This window comes from Macaca mulatta, chromosome 3 (genome assembly GCF_049350105.2).
Source record: "Macaca mulatta isolate MMU2019108-1 chromosome 3, T2T-MMU8v2.0, whole genome shotgun sequence".
Taxonomy (NCBI): domain Eukaryota; kingdom Metazoa; phylum Chordata; class Mammalia; order Primates; family Cercopithecidae; genus Macaca; species Macaca mulatta.
The window spans coordinates 6051428-6070957 of record NC_133408.1 but is presented as its reverse complement, the minus strand read 5'-3'; the positions used below and the strand labels follow the sequence as shown (position 1 = coordinate 6070957).

The window sequence follows — 19530 nt, the reverse complement described above, 5'->3', positions numbered from 1 at the left end:
TCCCACAAACTCCATGAAGCCCCGGGGCCCTGCCCTACCCAACCTGGCTGAGGCCTCCAGGTGGCCTGTCTGAGCACCAGGAAGCCACTGTTGGGAATTCCTCGATTCTTTGACATCGTCCTCCATGTTCCTGGGCTTGTGAAGGAACACCCTCCTCCACGTTCCTGGAACTTCAGACCTTACTTGGCTCAGGAGTCTTAACTCCTCAGGATGTCCAGGGGTGTCAGAAGGAGAGAATACAGTCACGGGTTCTTAGTTTCTGTTTCTGGTTGGGCCAGTAAAGCCCCTTCCTCATCCCTCTTTGCCACGTATTACTAAAGACAGAAACCAAAAACTATGGCTTCAGGCTGTTAAAAACCTAAAACAAAACAGAACAACAACAACAAAATAAGGCAGGTTGGACAAGCTTAGTCATATAGTCAAACCTTCCTGCACACAATCATGGGCCTTTCTGGAGTCCCACCACCCTTTCCCATCATATTGTTGTGTCTCTTCTCAGATTCTTCATCGTCTTTGATTTCCAGAGGCACTGCCAAGGTCAGACTGCTGGTCATGTGTGCCCTGTCTTCCTCCCCTCCCCGTCTTCCTGAGAACTCATGGAAATCTTAGCTCCTCCAGCAAGAACACATGTGTCTTTCATTTGAAAGATTCATGCCTCTCTTCTGTGTGAAAGCTGATTAATGCTCATAAGGAAGGGGGCGGGTTCTATTCTTGGCCTGATTTGTCTCCCTAGACTCTCCCTGTGAAAGGTCTTTCTGTACTCATGGCCTTATCGTAGAGCTCCACTTTCCCGGCAACAAGCGCTTGGCAGTGTTCACCCACCAAATGTGTTAGTTTTCAAACTCAATTGATCACTCCCTCCTTCTTGAAAGTCTTCTTCTCTGGCATCTGGGCACATTGACCCTGGTTCTTTCCCTCCCTCCTGTTGGTCTCTCCTTAAGTGAATTCTTCCTCACTTCCCTGACCTCTAAATGGTGCAATGCCCTAGAGATCCCTTCTTCCCATTGAAAACTCTCCCTGCTATGTTCCTGGGCTACAGTCCAGTCTCATGACTGTAAATACCACTTCAGCGATTCCTAAATCATTATTTCAAGCCCAGCTCTCTCCCCTGAAATCCAGGCTCCTATCTCCAGCTGCTGATTCACCATCACCCTTTGAGCATCTAATCAGAAACTCAGTAGGTCCAAGCAACACCCAATCTTCCCCCCGACATCTGCCTGCCCCATAGACATCCCCATCTCCGACAGTGGCACCTCCATCCTCACAGTGGCTCAGGCCACGACCACTGGGGTCAGCCTCCCTTCTCTCCTCCTCTCACGCGACACATCCAGTCCAAAGCCTACTGGCTCTGCTTCAAATAACACGCCCAGGCCCACGTCTCCTCCCACTTCCACCAGCACCCTCACCCAAGCTGCTGCCATCTCAGACCCGGGTTATTGCCTCTGCTGGCCTCCTGCTGGGTTTCTCTGCCTCTGCCCTTCTGGGCAGCACCCTTCCCAAGAGTGTTCCCCACGTAGCTCTTGTGTTTTAAGGCTCAAGTCCGATGCTGTCACTCCTTAAAGTTCCCCAGCGGCTCCTATGTCAATCAGTGTAAAAGTTCCAAGGTCCCATGGGATCCAACCCCCCTACTTCATGGACCACATTTCCTGTCACTGCACCATGGCCCCTCGCTCCACCCCACCACATCTGGGTTCTGCGGCCCTTGGTCCCTCCGGCCCACTTTTGCCCGGACTCTTGCGTGTGCACACACGCTTCCCACTGCCCAGGGCTCTGTGTGCCTGGCTCTCTGAAGAGGGCATCCCTCATTCCTCCCAGGTTTCTGCTGCAGGGCTGCCCTACCAGGGGTGCCTGGCCCTTTCCTTTCCACTTGCCCTCCCTGATATGTCTCCATTGTGTTTATGGCTTGTCTCACCTCCTGGGCTGTAAGGCTCTGGGGGCGTATGCTCAATGCAGGGGGTCTTCGGGAAAGAAGATACGCCAGCCATGGGCTTTGAAGGACAAGTGGGAGATCATCAGAGACCAGGGCAGGGCCGCTGGGGCAGGCGTTCCCAGGACGGGGTTCGGCCCAGCAAAGCCCAGAGTCACGCTGTGGGACGGTGTTGCCTTTGCGCCATCATGCCTGTCTGCCTGGCCGTGTGGCTGGGTGACCAGAAGCGAGACATGTGCTCTTTTTTTGTGTGATTCTTTGGCATCAGATCAAGGCTCTCATCAAGAGATACATCCAGAGGCAGCAGACGATCAACTTGGTGGTGGTTCCCTGTAACGTGGACATTGCCACCACGGAGGCACTGAGCATGGCTCACGAGGTGGACCCGGAAGGGGACAGGACCATCGGTAAGAGAAAAGAACCAAGCGGCCGGGCGCGGTGGCTCAAGCCTGTAATTCCAGCACTCTGGGAGGCCGAGGTGGGTGGATCATGAGGTCAGGAGATCGAGACCATCCTGGCTAACATGGTGAAACCCGGTCTCTACTAAAAATACAAGAAAAATTAGCCAGGCGTGGTGGCGAGCACCTGTAGTCCCAGCTACTCGGGAGGCTGAGGCAGAGAATGGCGTGAACCCGGGAGGCGGAGCTTGCAGTGAGCCAAGATCGCGCCACTGCACTCCAGCCTGGGTGACAGAGCAAGACTCTATCTCAAAAAAAAAAAAAAAAGAACCAAGCTTCCAGGGCATGGATGGGAAGGGAGGGAGGGTTGCTGCATGTCTTTGGAAGATCCTGGAACGTATCATATGCCGTGTGTCCTGTGCTGAATACAAGTGCTACTGTGCTTGTTCCTTAGGAATGGCTTATTGAGGGCTGAAGTAGGTAATATCATCTACTCAGTAGATGGACCTGAGCATGTCAACAAAGTTAACGTTGAAGAAAAGAAAGAAAAGAAAAAAAGTTAAAAAAAAAAAGGATCTATTTGAATATTAACATCTCCAAGGAAACTTAGTACTACTTTTTAATAGTCAGTTTTCTGGTCCTCTCATTGCCACAAACTCAGATAATCAATAGTTATCAATAAATATTAGCTATTATTATTATTTTGAGACAGAGTGTCACTCTGCCCCCCAGGCTGGAGTGCAGTGACATGATCTAGGTTCACTGTAACCTCTGCCTCCCGGGTTCGATTCTCCTGCCTCAGCCTCCCAAGTAGCTGGGACTACACGCACATGCCATCACGCCTGGCTAATTTTTGTATTTTTAGTAGAGATGGAGTTTCACTGTCTTGGCCAGGCAGGTGTCAAATTCCCAATCTCAGGTGATCCACCTGCCTCAGCCTCCCAAAGTGCTGGGATTACAGGTGTGAAACACAGCCCCCAGCCAGCTATTATGATTATAAATTCAGTCAATCACTATAGTCATGGGATATACATGATCTGCTCTTAGTATAGCCCAAAACAATATTGTGAAATAAATGCACGTTTTCTTTTTTTTTTTTTCAACTTGGGGTATTTTATTTTATTGTTAACTTTTGTTTTAGGTTCAGGGGTACATGTGCAGGATGTGCAGGTTTGTTACACAGGGAAACTTGTGTCATGGGGGTTTGTTGTACAGATGATTTCATCACCCAGGTATTAAGCCTAGTACCCATTAGTTATTTTTCCTGATCCTCTCCCTCCTCCACCTTCTGACAGGCCCTAGTGTCTGTTGCTCCCCTCTACGTGTTCATGTGTTCTCATCATTTAGCTCCCACTTATAAGTGAGAATTTGTGGCATTTGGTTTTCTGTTCCTGGGTTAGTTTACTAAGGATAATGGCCTCCAGCTCCATCCCACAGAAATGCAAATTTTCTATGCATTCTAGCTCAAGTATAGAAATAGAGAAAAGTGTGCTAGGCTTAAAAGAGAAAGAGACTCATGTTCATAGCAGCATTATTCACAATAGCCCAAAGGTGGGAGCAACCCAAGTGTTTACAGATGGATGGATGGATCAATAAAGCGTGGCATACATGTAAAACAGTATTATTTAGCCTTAAAAAGGAGGGAAATTCTGAAACACACAACAACATGAGTGAACTTCAAGGACATTATGCTAAGTGAAATTCCACCCAGAAAAGAACAAACACTGGATGATTCTACCTTATTTGAGGTCCCTAGAATAGTTGGACTCATACAGACAAAGTAGCATGGTGGTTGCCCAAGACCGGAGGGAGGGGAAGTGGGAAATTGTTGTTTAATGGGTGAAGAGCTTCAGTTTGGGAAGATGGAAAAGTTCTGGAGATGGACGGTGGTGATGGTTACACAACAATGTAAATGTACTTAATTATACCTAACTATAAACTGGCTAAAATAGGAAAATTCACTTTATGTAGATTTTATTACCATTTTTTAAAGAACTTATTTTTTTAAAAAAACAAGGTAGCTAAAGACAGAGTGGGGGGAACATCCTATTTTTATTAGTTGAATTATTCCCTTGCAGACTTGAGTTACGTGTATTTTACATTTCTTTTAGAAAGGAAATTGAGGCCGGGAGCGGTGGCTCATGTCTGTAATCCCAGCACTTTGGGGGGCCAAGGCGGTCGGATCAACTGAGGTCAGGAGTTCGAGACCACCCTGGCCAACACAGTGAAACCCCGTCTCTACTAAAAATACAAAAAATTAGCCGGTCGTGGTGGCACATGCCTGTAATCCCAGCTACTCGGGAGGCTGAGGCACGAGAATCACTTGAACCTGAGAGATGGAGGTTGCAGTGAGCCAAGATCATGCCACTGCACTCCAGCCTGGTGAAAGAGTGAGACTCTGTCTCAAAAAAAAAAAAAAAAAAAAAAAAAAGAAAAGAAAAGAAAAGAAAGAAAATTGAATGACTATCTACACAATACTCCCAAAGGATGAGAATAGAGCAAATTTGATGTGGCTTAGAGAATATCAAGTTTCAAAAACAACAGTGGGTCAATATTTTCAGGCCCTCACTAAGCTGGTTCCCCACCCATCCATTGCTAAATGGATGCTGTCTACTCCCTCGGCTTCAGCTGAGCTCCTGTCCCCTCTTGAGACAGAGACTGCTCCTGTCGAGGTCACCCACACCCTCTGCACTGAGGAGCACATGGTCACATCTCTGTCCTAGCCTTTCCTTTCTCAGCAGCAGTCACCCCAGTTGCCCACTCCCTCCTTCCTGAACCTCCCTCCTTCCTTCACCATTCTCTCTCTCAGGTCGCTTCCATCACTGGCCAGCTGGAAGTCACATTCTCAGACTCCTTGTTTTCATGTCTCTTCAATTCTCAGGCCTCTAAATATGGAAAACTTGGTTCTGGGCTCTCCTTCTATCAACAAATCGTCACATTCAGTGATCTTATCTGGCTGTGGTTTGTAATTCCATCTACATGCCAGTGACTCCCAAATCTGTATCTGTAACCTTGACCTTGCTTAACTGGACAACTCCATTTGGCTGTCTGGTCGATGTCTCCAGTTAAACATGACCAAAACAGAACTCTTGGTTTCATACTCCATCCTGATTCTCCTCCTCCCCAAGGCTTCCCCACCTCATTCACAGAAACCATCCACCCACCCAGTTCTAAAGCCAAATCAAAGAGTCCCATTTGAGTCCTCCCTCCCCTTGCCTCCAAGTCCAATGTATCTGAAGTCCTGGTGACTCTGCCTCCAAAATGGGTGCCAAATCCATCCACTCCTCTCCATCTCCACTGTCACTGCCTAGACCAAGCCACCATGGTCTCCTGCCTGTACTGCTCAAACATTCTCCTGCTGTTCTAGCACTCACCTTGCCCATGGCAGTGCCCTCTCCACTGGCTTTCAAACATGTCAATCAAGTCATGCCCTTCCCTGTTTACATTCTCTCCTGCTGCTGTTTCACATGCATATAAACCCCAGACTCCTTTATTTAGAAAGCAGAGCCCCATGTGACCTGGTCCTGCCTGCCTCTGTCATGACGCTCTGCCTTGCTCATGACGCTTCAATATGGCTCTGCCATCCCTGCTCCCTCTCACCCAGGGTCTGGAGTGCTCCTTCTCCATCCCCACTAGGCTGACTCCTTCCTTCATTCAGATCTCAGTCCAAATGTTGCCTTCTGAGAGAGGCCCTCCCTGTCCACCCAACCGGAGACTACACCACATATCTCTGCCCACAGTCATTTGCCAGCACATCACTTTATGTTAACTCTCTGTGTGGCCCTTATCAATATCCACTCTTCTTTATTTCTTGTATATTACTAGATTAATTTATCTGGAGAGAGAGGTTCAGGAATAGTAGACCAGATAGCCAGACTTATCCACAAATTAAAACGAAGGACAAAATAGCAGGAAATAAGGCTGGGCACGGTGGCTCATGCCTGTAATCCCAACATTTTGGGAGGCTGAAGTGGGTGGATCATGAGGTCAGGAGTTTGAGACCAGCCTGGCCAACATGGTGAAACCTCATCTCTACTAAAAATACAAAAATTAGCTGGGCGTGGTGGCACACGCCTGTGGTCCCAGCTACTCAGGAGGCTGAGGCAGGGGAATCGCTTGAACTGGGGAGGTGGAGGTTGAAGCAAGCCACTGCACTCCAGCCTGGGTGACAGAGCAAGACTCTGTCAGAAAGAAAGAAAGAAGGAAATAAAGAAAGACAGGAAGGAAGGAAGGAAGGAAGGAAGGAAGGAAGGAAGGAAGGAAGAAAGAAAGGAAGGGCTTTTCAACACACACAAACAAGAAATGCAGTGGCTGACACTCAAGCAACATAAACAAAAAAAAAAGCACTTGGAATTCAAAGTTTTCTATCCAGTGCAAGCAGGAAGGAGTGGGGACAGAGGAGGGGGAGAGGAAAGTGGGGAGGAGGAGATCAGAGAAGGTACCCACAAGAGGGAGCTGAGTGAGTCGGTTCAGGAGACACTAGAAAGGGACTCCCCTCATTAGGGAATGAGGCGTTCTTGGAAACATGGTGCATGGAGCCAGTTCATGCTAACCATGCATGCTGCCTTAGTGCTGGGCACCCAGTAGGCATCCAAGAACTATTTGTTAAGTCAACTATCCAGGACGAATGAACTGAGTGAGAGGGTGAGATACTGAACCAAAAGAAATGCAAAGAAGAGGGGTGATGAGGGAATGAGGAGGGAGTGAGGCACTGGAGGATCAAGACTACAGAAGACCTTGCTGGCCAAAAAAGGAGTCCATAGCCCAGTAGGAGTCAAATCTATTTGAGGGGATCAATGACCTTTCCATTTCCCTTCTTTAACCATCTCACAGGGATCCTGACCAAACCAGATCTAATGGACAGGGGCACTGAGAAAAGCATCATTAATGTGGTACGGAACCTCACATACCCCCTCAAGAAGGGCTACATGATCGTGAAGTGCCGGGGCCAGCAGGAGATCATCAACAGACTGAGTTTGGCAGAGGCAACCAAGAAAGAGATTACATTCTTTCAAACACATCCATGTTTCAGGTGAGACTCTTCAGGAAAGTCCTGGAATTAGACTCCATGAAAAGCCAGCCCATCTGCCAGAGTTGGCCCGGATGATGACCAAAGTATATGCACAAATTACACAAGGTAGTATAACCTAGCCTCACCTTATTTTGGTGTTAAATTTCTTGGCTTATTTAGACACATCATTGTTTTTTTTAGATTCTAATGATGGTGCTGATTAAAAACTGGAATGTGTCATGAAGTAAAGCATAGAACACTTTGGTTTTCCAAAATGTTTTCACTTGCTTTCTGATTTGAGTCCTTTTATTAAGAGATACATAAGGCAGGTGAAGTTTCCCCCATGTTCATAGATAAGAATAATGAGGTCAAACAGTGAATGGGAGCAGGACTGAACACAGAGCTCCTAACTTCCAGAACCCGTGTTTACCACTGTAAGTGGCACACAGGAAAACCTGCTCTATGGAACTCTCCACGTTCTTAGAGCCTCCAGTGCCCACAGTCATTCGCCAGCACATCACTTGTTTTTATTACATAGAAATTTAATAATAACTGGTTTTATTAAATAGAAATCATCCTATAGAGACTCTGTAGTTTGTAGGACACTGGGATTTTCCCCATTGAATGGAGCTCTTTCCTCCTTCATTCTGGAACTTGTTATTCCTGAATGATCCAGCAGCACACAGGTCATTCCTGCTTGAAGGAGAACTAATGGGAAAACAGTGAATTTGGGCGGAGCAGGTCTGCTGCTTGCTAACTATGTGATCTTACAATATGGGCCACCTTCTCTGAATTTTGTCTTTTCCATCTTCTCCAAGATGTGGTTAGGATTAAATAACACGACATACACAAAGGTCTTGAGCGCCAGCAGCCAGCACTCAGTGAATACCACCCGGTTCCTTCTTTCTTCCTCTCTGCTCCTGCTCTGAGTGGATTAAACATGCTGTTTTCAATAGCCCTAGAGGACATGAGGAGAAGTAAACTCTCCTCCTCGAGCTGGGAGATTTCAAAATAATCAGGCCCACGGTTCTCCATGCTGAGTGAGCAGCAGACTCTCTGGAGAGTTCCTTAAAACAGCGCTAGCTCTGCCCTGCCCTGAGGTCTGGGGAGGGGCCCAAGACTTTTGCTTCTAACAGGTTCCTCCTGGTTGAGGCTAATGTTGCCAGTTCAGGGACCTCCCTTTGTGAACCGCTTCTCAAGGTCTTTGGGAAATCTGAAATCCTTGCATTGAGAGCCGGCCCTTGCAGTGAGAGGCACTGGCAGTGCTAGGGAATAATCCTGTGTGCTTCATCCTAAATTCCTGCTATTGGCAAACACGCTGCAGCCACGCTGCCTGCTGTGTGGCTGCAGCAAGCAAATGCAGGAAGCTGCTTAACCTTTCTGTGTCTCAGTCTTTCTTGCTCTAAAGTGGGTTGTTAAATGACTAAATGTGTTAATATTTATAAAGCCCTTAGATTGGTGCCCGGCACTTAGTAAGCACCGTACTTTGGTGATGAGAAATAAAATACTAATCCGGGCAACTCAGTTAATCTCCATGAGGCTGGTTTGTTTTCCTGTAGCTAAGATGACCTACCTCATGAATTTGTGGGGATGATAGAAAGGGAGAAGGGAAGGAGGCTTCCTGGCCCACACTTGCTTGGGTACAGGCTGGTGGCAAGTGTCTTGCTCATGCACCACCTGGCTTTTCTGATGGCAAGTGTTGCCCCAGGGAGCTGGGCTCACCTACCACATACAAAGCCCGGTACTAGCAAGATGTTACACAAGTCCTTCCTGAATGCATGAGTGTCTGTCTCGTTTCAGAGTTCTGCTGGAGGAGGGGTCAGCCACGGTTCCCCGACTGGCAGAAAGACTTACCGCTGAACTCATCACGCACATCCAAGTGAGCCACGTGGGTTGGGTGACAAGTGATCAATACAGCATGCCCAAGTCACTCTCTTGCTCTGGAATTGGCTAAGATGCCCCACTGTTCTGTCCAAACAAGCAAACAAGTACCCTCTGAAAACTGTCTCACTCACCGTCATAGGCTCACAGGAAGAACTTCCAAACTGGGAAGCAACAAGTACATAGTGTTAAAACAAAGGGTTGAATTGGTCAGCAGAGGTGGGGAGGGGGAAGAGAAGGAAACAAATTGTAATACCAGTTTAGCAATATAAAAAGGACTGACCACTGAGCGAGCAAGTTGTCTTTTTTCAATATGTTGTTAATACTTCCTGGTAAAAAAAAATTTTTATTGCCAGACATGGTGGCTCATGCCTGTAATCCCAGCACTTTGGGAGGCTGAGGCCGGTGGATCACCTGAGGTCAGGAGTTCAAGACCAGCCTGACCAACATAGAGAAACTCCATCTCTACTAAAAATACAAAATTAGCTGGGCATGGCGGCACATGCCTGTAATCCCAGCTACTCAGGTGGCTGAGGCAGGAGAATCACTCGAACCCGGAAGGTGGAGGTTGCAGTGAGCCGAGATCGTGCCATTGCACTCCAGCCTGGGCAACAAGAGCAAAATTCTGTCTTAAAAAAAAAAAAAAAAAAAAATTCTTGTAGCCTCAAACTTCTAAGAAATAATTGGTTTGTAAGAAACAAATCCATTTTTATGGATTCTCAAAAGCAGACAACTACAGACAAGGGACTCATGACATCATCAATTATAGAAAAACTTCGGTTTGGTGGTTATTGAGAAATTGAATATTTTTAATGCTTGCCTAAACCTTCACAAATGAGGCCAAGCAACATGGGAAGATTTAGGTTTACCCTTTGAGCAAAGATTATTCCAGATCCTAGGACTTGGCCCATGCTAAATTGTGTATTAAACAAAAGCAATGACTTACTTGAGCCAGGAAGCACATACTCAAAGAAAATTTGGTTGGAAGGAGCCAGTGGTTCTCCAACTTTAAGGTATACAAGAATTACCTGGAAAGTTTGTTACAATTTAGATTCTGCTGGGCACACTGGGCATGGTGGCTTACATATGTAATCCCAGCACTTTGGGAGGCTGAGGCAGGTGGGTCACCTGAGGTCAGGAGTTCGAGGCCAGCCTGGCCAACATGGTGAAACCCGGTCTCTACTAAAAATACAAAAATTAGCCAGCGTGGTGTTGTGCACCTGTAGTCCCAGCTACTTGGGAGGCTGAGCCAGGAGAATGGCTTGAGCCCAGAAGGTGGAGGTTGCAGTGATCTGAGATCACGCCACTGCACTCCAGCCTGGGCGACAAAGTGAGGCTCCGTCTCAAAAAAAAAAAAAAATTTAGATTCCTGGGTCCCAGACCCAGAGTTTCTGACTTAGATGTAAGACCTGTGGATTTGCATTTCTACGTTCCCAGGTCTTCCTGGGAACAAACTTTGAGAATCACTGATTCCAGTGGAATTCACTAAGTTTGCAGAAGAGGTTTCTGAAAGCTATATCCCTGTCTAATTGAGAAAAACATCTGGTTTTTGCAAAAATAAAAATGTTGTATTTTTATAACTTTTTTCAACACAAATATTTTAATTTAAAATGTATAATATTTTAAATTAATTTTTAAATGTTAAATCGACTGAATTGTAACAATGACAATTTGAAATATCAGAAGGTAATACACTTTGCCTACAGATACAAACTGTCTCCCAAAAAAGAGCCTAGGAGACCTTATCAATTTCCTGGCATAACCTGTCTTGCCTTGGCATGCTAACCCACAAACCACCTCCAAGTCCCAGGGAGCTCCCCCTGCCCAGGGGCTGTAGCATCCTCGTCCACCAGGGCAGGACCTGGGGTCACTGCTCCCCACGGTGTCTTCACCTGCAGTGTTTATGAGCAGGGTTGGGGAGTTGGTAGGCAGGTTGCGATTGGCCACTGCTGCTCACTAGGTCTGTGAAGATAGCAAGTAATTGGATTCTCTGAGCTTTAGTTTCTTCTCTGACAAAAAACTGGCAGCAGCAGACGACAGTGTGGGGATTAAATGAGGTGTGGAGTGTGTCACCAACCCCAAGACACAGTGTTTTTCAGTTTATAACACTCACATTGTCACCAAAAATCCCATTTTACTAAGACATTGCACATTATATTCAAGTGTTCTTATTCTGGAATTACAAGGCACCAAGCCAAATCAAACAACCACCACAAAACAAAAGTAAAAACTGTCCACCACCCGATTCCTCACCACTCCAATTGCACAGCAGAATGCAAAATTCCGAGCCAAGCCGTCCAAGCTGTGGGACATGCCAAGCTGTTGCATGCAAAACTCTCTTTGGGCTCCTTGGCTGGTTTCCATCTCACTGAGATTCACAAAATAACAAAAATTCCAGATCTTCCTGCATGCTTTAAAGGGTTCCTACCCATATACCAAAGAAATGTGTTGGCCAATCTCTTAAGCCATAGTTTGATTGTTTGCAATTGTTTTCTTTAGAAATCGCTCCCGTTGTTAGAAGAACAAATAAGGGAGAGCCACCAGAAGGCGACCGAGGAGCTGCGGCGTTGCGGTGCTGACATCCCCAGCCAGGATGCCGACAAGATGTTCTTTCTGATTGAGGTGAGGACTTCCGCGGGCCTCCACGTGACACTGTGTCCTTCCCCCTCCTCACCCATGAGATGAGGCATGTGGGTGGACATCTCCTTACAACGCCGGTCCCAGTTCTTTCATATGATTTCAGCACAGACTGTTGACTTTATACCATTTTCAGAAAATCAAGATGTTTAATCAGGACATCGAAAAGTTAATAGAAGGAGAAGAAGTTGTAAGGGAGAACGAGACCCGTTTATACAACAAAATCAGAGAGGATTTTAAAAACTGGATAGGCATACTTGCAACTAATACCCAAAAAGGTAAGTTCTGGGCAGGGCTGCCCGCAAAACAGGGTGGTATTTACCTAGACTGGAGGCTATGTCCAGCACATAAGTGTGCCCAGAGCAGAACACCCCCATCCAAGACTCTGAAATGCTTGGTGATCAGCAACTGTCCCTCAAGGACCAAGACCCAGAAATATGGGGCATTGACCTCAGCAACTCAACACAGGGCAATTCCACTGCCTCTGGCGTCCTCTTGCGTCTTGGTTTTGTTTTGTTTTGTTGAGACAGGGTCTCCCTCTGTTGCCTAGGCTGCAGTGTAGTGGCGCAATCATGGCTCACTGCAGCCTCAACCTCCCGGGTTCAAGTGATCCTCCCACCTCAGCCTCCTGAGTAGTTGGGACCACAGGTGTGAACCACCATACCCAGCTAATTTTTGTACTTTTTTGTAGAGACAGGTTTTCACCACCATTGCTCAGGCTGCTCTTGAACTCGTGGGCTCGAGCAATCCACCTGCCTCAGCCTCCCAAAGTGCTGGGATTATAGATGTCAGCCTCTGTGCCTGGCCTTGCTTCTTGGTTTTGAGGCTAAATGGCATTCCATGTCCACCTGAGGAATTCGCAGAGCAGCCCAGGTTACCTCAGGGCCGCTATTCTGAGTGCCTGGAGGGAAGCCTGTGCCCAAAGCAGAGGTCCAGATGACTCTGGGGGCCAGCCCCACATGAAGGCTCTCCAGCCACTGAGTTGAGTGCACAGCTGCTGGCTGGCCATAGTGCCTGTTGTGGACACACCAGACACAAAGCCTTCGTTAGTAGCAGCTAAACCTCAGCCTGGTAGAAAAAGTGACCTGGGATACTTATTTATTTTGGTGGTATTAAGACAGAGCTCAACATGGGTGCCAGGGGACCACGGGAGGGGGGAGTCCACATGAAATCATTTACCATCTCCCCCTCTGGAAGGTCTAGGGTATGATGATCTAGTTTCAACAATAAGTAAAGACTAGATGAAGTAGCAGTATTTTAAGTGCTAAAATGTGCTCAGGTCACCCAAACAATTCCACTCATCCCAGTCCTCCTTCTCTTTGCCCCTAATTCAAGACCAGGGAGATCCCTGGTTTGACAAGAGCCTGCTGGCTTCACCTGGCAAAGTTTCGATTCCCATGTGCTCCAGCCCAGGTGCCAGTAGGGCGTGTGTGTGTGTGTGTGTGTGTGTGTGTGTGTGTTCATTTTCACACTGCTATAAAAAACTACCTGAGACTGGATAATTTATAAAGAAAGGAGGTTTAATGGACTCACAGTTCCACATGGCTGGGGAGGCCTCAGAAAACTTACAATTATAGCAGAAAACAAAGGAGAAGCAAGCACCTTCTTTACAAGGTGGCAGGAGAGAGAGCAAGGGGAGAGCTGCCAAACACTTTATTTATTTATTTATTTTGAGACGGAGTTTCACTCTTGTTGCCCAGGCTGCAGTGTAGTGGTGTGATCTCGGCTTACTGCAACCTCAGCCTCCCAGGTTCAAGTAATTCTCCTGCCTCAGCTTTCCAAGTAGCTGTGATTACAGTTGTGTGCCACCATGCCCAGCTGATTTTTATACTTTTAGTAGAGATGGGGTTTCACCACGTTGACCAGGCTGGTCTCGAAGTCCTGACCTCAGGTGATCTGCCCTCCTCTGCCTCCCAAAGGGCTGGGATTACAGGCATGAGCCACCACTCTCAGCCCCCGAACACTTTTAAACTATCAGATCCCGTGAGAACTCATGATCATGACGGCAGCATGAGAAAAACCACCCCCATGATCCAATCACCTCCCACCAGGAGACCTTATCAATTTCCTGGTGTGACCTGTCTTGCCTTGGCATGCTAACCCACAAACCACCTCCAAGTCCCAGGGAGCTCCCCCTGCCCAGGGGTTGCAGCATGCTCATCCACCAGGGCAGGACCTGGGGTCACTGCTCCCCAAAGTGTCTTCACTTGCTCTCTTGACACATGGGGATTATAATTTGAGATGAGATTTGGGTGGGGACACAGAGCCAAACACAATTTTTGGGATGAGATTTGGGTGGGGACACAGAGCCAAACACAATTTGGGATGAGATTTGGGTGGGGACACAGAGCCAAACACAATTTGGGATGAGATTTGGGTGGGGACACAGAGCCAAACACAATTTGAGATGAGATTTGGGTGGGGACACAGAGCCAAACCATCTCATTGTGTGTATGCTGTTGTGTTTTTGTTCTGGCACTTGGAGAAAACAGCACTATTTACCTCCGTGGTAAGATCCCTCCAACTGTAATCTGTAGCTGTATGCTTAGGAGGTGAGGGGTACAAGATTAATTTTCCATATTCATTTAACTGATCAGATTTTCGTGTTTAGTTTTGTTTTTATTTTTCAGAGACAGGCTCTTGCTGTCACCCAGGCTGGAGTGCAGTGGTGCGATCACTCACAGATAGCTGGGACTAGAGGCACACACCACCATGCCTGGCTAATCTGTTTTTATTTTTGTAGAGACAGGATCTTGTTATGTTGCCCAGGCTGGTCTCGAACTCCTGGCCTCAAATGATCCTCCCACCTCGACCTCCCAAAGTGATGATATTACAGGCATGAGCCACCACACCTGGCCTCTAAGCAGGTTTTTTTTGTTTTGGTTTTGTTTTGTTTTGTTTTGTTGTTCCTACCAGTTAGAAATAGTAACTTCTCTCTTGGGGTGATGACTTTCAATTGAAACACAGTTTCATAGAATAAGATTTTTGTTTCCCAAAAGTCAGTATTTCTTAAACTCCTGTTATTAGACCATGAATATTTTTCTCATTGTGAACAAAACTTCACTTTGCAACACTGCCTCTGCGTGCAGTGGGGAGCAAGACTTTAAAAAACTGTTGCTAGCTTTACAAAGTCTGCAGAATTATTAGAATTCACCGTGGAGGTCTGTTTGATGTTGCAGTTAAAAATATTATCCATGAAGAAGTTGAAAAATATGAAAAGCAGTATCGAGGCAAGGAACTTCTGGGATTTGTCAACTACAAGACATTTGAGACCATCGTGCATCAGTACATCCAGCACCTGGTGGAGCCCGCCCTTAGCATGCTCCAGAAAGCCGTGGGTGAGGACTTTCATGCAGGACTCCCAAACCATCACTCTCGTACCTTCCATAGACCCCAATGCCTTGGAGGAAGAGATTGGAATGGAGTTACCAAACACAGCCTGCCTGCAGACCAGCTCACTGGTGTGCTAGATTGCTACTTGGTGTGGTCTGTGAGCCAGCAGCACTGGCAAGGCCTGGGAGCTGGTCAGAGCTGCAGATTCTGCCCTTCTGCCTGAGAACTCGTACTGAGGTTTCTAGGAGATGGGGAAGCATGCTGAGTGCGGTAGGCACTTTCCATCGCTGTCCTTCAAACATACGGAGGACGTGGGGAAGATGGTTTCTCTTGTCTTTAGGGGACAGGCAGAGGGTGCACAAGTGCTTCCTCTGTATCATACGCAGCCCCCAACACAGCTGTGTAAGGCAGCGGTCCCCAGTCTTTACGGCACCAGAGACTGCTTTCATGGAAGACAATTTTTCCACAGGCCGGTGAGGGGCGAGAGGGATGGCTCTGGGATGATTCAACTGCATTGCATTTATTGTGCACTTTATTTCTATGATTATTACATTGTAATATATAATGAAATAATTACACAGCTCATCATAATGTAGAATCCTCATCATGGTGGGAGCCCTTAGCTTGTCTTCCTGCAACTAGACGGTCCCACCAGGGGAGTGATGGGAGACAGAGACAGATCATCAGGCATGAGTTTCTCATAAGGAACACGCAACCTAGATCCCTCGCATGCGCAGTTCTCAATAGGGTTTGTGCACCTGTGAGAATCTGGTGCCACTGCAGATGTGAAAGGAGGTGGGGCTCAGGCAGCAATGCTCACTAGCTCACTGCACATCTGCCGGACGTGGACTGGAATTGGTCCAGCCCGGGGGTTGCGGACCCCTGATGATGTGAGGAATAGTCAGAGGTTAACGTGCACACAGGCACGGGAAACGGACGGGACCTGCCCAGGCTGCACGAGGGCTGGACTGCATGTCCCTGGAATGACATCTCACCCTCTCCTATCTTGGTCTGCAGGCCTAGGAAACTCAGTCTCCTGGAATGGGTCAGGGTATCATCAGTCATCCTCCCTGTGTCTTTAACCCTTTTATTTCTGCTTGTGTTTTACTGATGTTTTCTTTTTTCTTTTTTTTTTTGGTCAGAAATTATCCGGCAAGCTTTCGTTAACATGGCCAAAAAACATTTTGGTGAATTCTTCAACCTTAACCATACTGTTCAGGTAAGCGCCCAGAGTTCACTTGCTAGTCACCTGGACCACTGGCTGTTTAACCTTGAGAGAAGCTGGATCTGTTCCCTGTCGTTTGGAACCCTGTCGTTTGGAACCATGAGGCCAGGGATGCAACGGCAGGCTGGTGGGGCTGGTGGGGCTGGCGGGGCTGGCGACTCCAGGAGCATCTGCCTGCTTGGCTTCTGCTCAGGAGGAGGCTTCACTCCCCAGGGGAAATGAAAGGAGGCCTGTGCCCCTGCCATCTGTTTTGCATGACCTCGCGCAGGACATGGGGCTCCACCTAGGACGAGCTGGTAGGCTGAATCTTTTTCAAGCATAAAGCACAGCGTTGTTCACTGGTCCTACTCCCAAGTTTGTATGTTTGACTCAAAGATGTTGCTCTGTGGGTTTCTACTTAGCAACTCTTCCCTGAGTTACCTTCAGCAAAGGCAAGAGAGGGCATGTGCCACATGGGCTCTAAATAAAATTCCTCTTCTGCCCAGGCCTGGGCTCGTGGATTGAAATCTCATTCCTTAGTGCAGGCAAGCAAGAAGGACAATTTCTGTCATTTTTCCGTCATGTAAATTAATTTCTTCTTTCACCCTTTTGGCCTGTTGGTAAAAATTAAATCTCAGTTCTGACTCTCGCCCACTTTCTCAGGGGCTGTGTCTGCGTCCCAGGTGCCTGCTCATGGGGTGGGTGACCTGCCTGGTCCCCAGTCACCAAGATGTCCATTGTCCTTCCCAGACCTTGGTCCCCTTGGTCCCTGAGCTCCTGCCAACCCCTGCCAGGACACATGAAGCACTCTGCTGCAGGCCTGACTGCTCTGGGCCATGGGAACTCTGGCATCCACCACGGCTCTTCACCTCTTTTGTGCTGCCCTTGGATAGACACATCCTTGCAACAGCTCCCGGCTCCATACCAGGGACTACGGGGCTCTCCAAGGCCATGGCCCGCACACTCCCCAGAGCCACATCAGAGCCTGGGGGGCGCGTTGCCTCCTGCGTCACAAATCTTGAGGAGTGCAGCACAGGCCGCTTCTACTGCCAGAGGGTCTACCGTCCATCGTTGTATAGACCGAAAAGTGACTGAGGCAGATCTGCCTCAATCCGAGGTTTATTTTGCCCAGGTCGAGGATGTACCTGGGAAAAAGAAACACAAGTCCCAGTGCGATCTGTGACCTGTGCTTTTCCTAACGAGGGTTTAGAGGAACTTCAGTATTTGAAAAGGAAAGAGCAAGCGGGGAAGAAAGAAGGAGGGTAGGCAGTGAGGCAGAGGTCACACTCTTGTAAGACTCTGACCAGCACTCAATGAATCTACATGTTATATGTGAAAAGAAAGGCGTGGAGGGCAAGTCAATCATGCATTCATCTCGCGCTCAGTAAATCTACATTTTACATTGGATAAAGTGTGCGTGTGAAATCACAGCTTCTGTTTGGGAACAAAAGAAAGACAGTTAACTTTCCCTTTGGTATAGTAAGTTTGTGGTCCCAAGATTCTATTTTTCTTTGACAGTTGTCACATATACTTAAAAAAATAGAAAAGAAAGAGAGAAAGAACCAGCACCCGTGAAACTTCACCTCTGAAACTCACCCTCTTACTCTCAAGCCACTGCTTCTGCTTTCAGTTTTAAAAAGTCTGTTTGAAACTCAAAAGCCTAGGCCGGGCGTGGTGGCTCACACCTGTAATCCTAGCACTTTGGGAGGCCGAGGCGGGCAGATCACTTGAGGTCAGGAGTTCGAGACCAGCCTGGCCAACCCAGTGAAACCCTTGTGTCTACTAAAAATACAAAAATTAGCCGAAAATCACTTGAACCTGGGAGGCGGAGGTTGCAGTGAGTCGAGATTGTGCCACTGCACTGTAGCCTGGGCAACAGGGCGAGACACCATCTCAAAAACAAAAAAAAAGAAAAAGAAACTCAAAGCCAGGACATAACAGTCTTAGTTCAAGCTTCTATCACAAAGTCCCATAAACTGGATGTGTCTTATTAACCTGGGAGCCTGAGATCAGTGTGTGGGCATGGTCAGGTGGCAGTGAGGGCTCTCTTTCAGGTTGTGGACGGCCACCACCTTCTTGTGTACCCTCACACGGTGGAAAGAGCGCTCTCTGGGGTTCCTTTATAAGGGCCTCAGTCACATTCATGAGGCTCTACCCTCATGATTAATTGCCTCCCACCTCCCAATACCATTACCTTTCTGCTTTGTTTTGAACATGTAAATTGGGGGGTGGGGGACACAAATGTTCAGTCCGAGGCAGTGACTCTGTGATCCCTGTTCTCTGCTATATCACCTCTTTCCTTTTTTTTTTTTTTCTTTTGAGATGAAGTCTCACTCTGTCACTCAGGCTGGAGTGCAGTGGTGCCATCTCGGCTCACTGCAACGTCTGCCTCCTGGGTTCAAGCGATTCTCCTGCCTCAGCCCCCCAAGTAGCTGGGATTACAAGCGCCTGCCACCACACTTAGCTAATTTTTGTATTTTTAGTAGAGATGGGGTTTTGTCATGTTGGCCAAGTTGGTCTCAAACTCCTGACCTCAGGTGATCCACCTGCCTCAGTCTCCCAGTGCTGGGATTACAGGTGTGAGCCACCACACCCAACCTTTTTGAGATAGAGTTTCACTCTTGTTGTCCAGGCTGGAGTGCAATGGTGTGATAGCTCACTGCAACCTCTGCCTCCCAGATTCAAGTGATTCTCCTGCCTCAGTCTCCCAAGTAGCTGGGATTACAGGTGTTCGCCACTACACCCAGCTAATTTTGTATTTTTAGTAGAGATGAGGTTTCACGATGTTGGCCAGGCTGGTCTTGAACACCTGATCTCAAGTGATCCACCCTCCTCAGCCTCCCAAAGTGCTGGGATTACAGGCATGAGCCACCGTGCCCAGTCAACCTTTCTTCCTTGACTGCATGGGTGACGTAGGAGCCCTGGGATTCCTGGGAAACAGGTATATCACACTGTTATCCCAGTGTCAGTACTGGAACCATTCCAGCAGAAGTAGAACTCCAGGAATGACTGACACCGTCCCAACAGCATGGACTAAGCCTGTTCCTGATGAAGGAGCAGAAAGCTGGTGGTGTGGGAGGGACTGGGGATGGCCAGAGAGGAAGAAAGGGCAGGACAGAAGGTATGTTGCAAGCGGGGA

At 47.7% G+C, this 19530-nt stretch overlaps 1 protein-coding gene across 5 annotated transcripts in view; it reads left to right on the top strand.

The window, feature by feature from the left end:
- The window catches only part of MX2 (MX dynamin like GTPase 2), a 43793-nt gene that overhangs the window by 22138 nt on the left and 2125 nt on the right, over nt 1-19530 (top strand). For all 5 annotated transcript variants that reach the window (XM_015132841.3, XM_077995258.1, XM_015132842.3 and 2 more), the window contains 7 exon segments: nt 2196-2334; nt 7159-7357; nt 9137-9215; nt 11717-11839; nt 11991-12132; nt 15034-15192; nt 16330-16406. In XM_015132841.3, the coding sequence (XP_014988327.1) occupies nt 2196-2334; nt 7159-7357; nt 9137-9215; nt 11717-11839; nt 11991-12132; nt 15034-15192; nt 16330-16406 (918 nt within the window).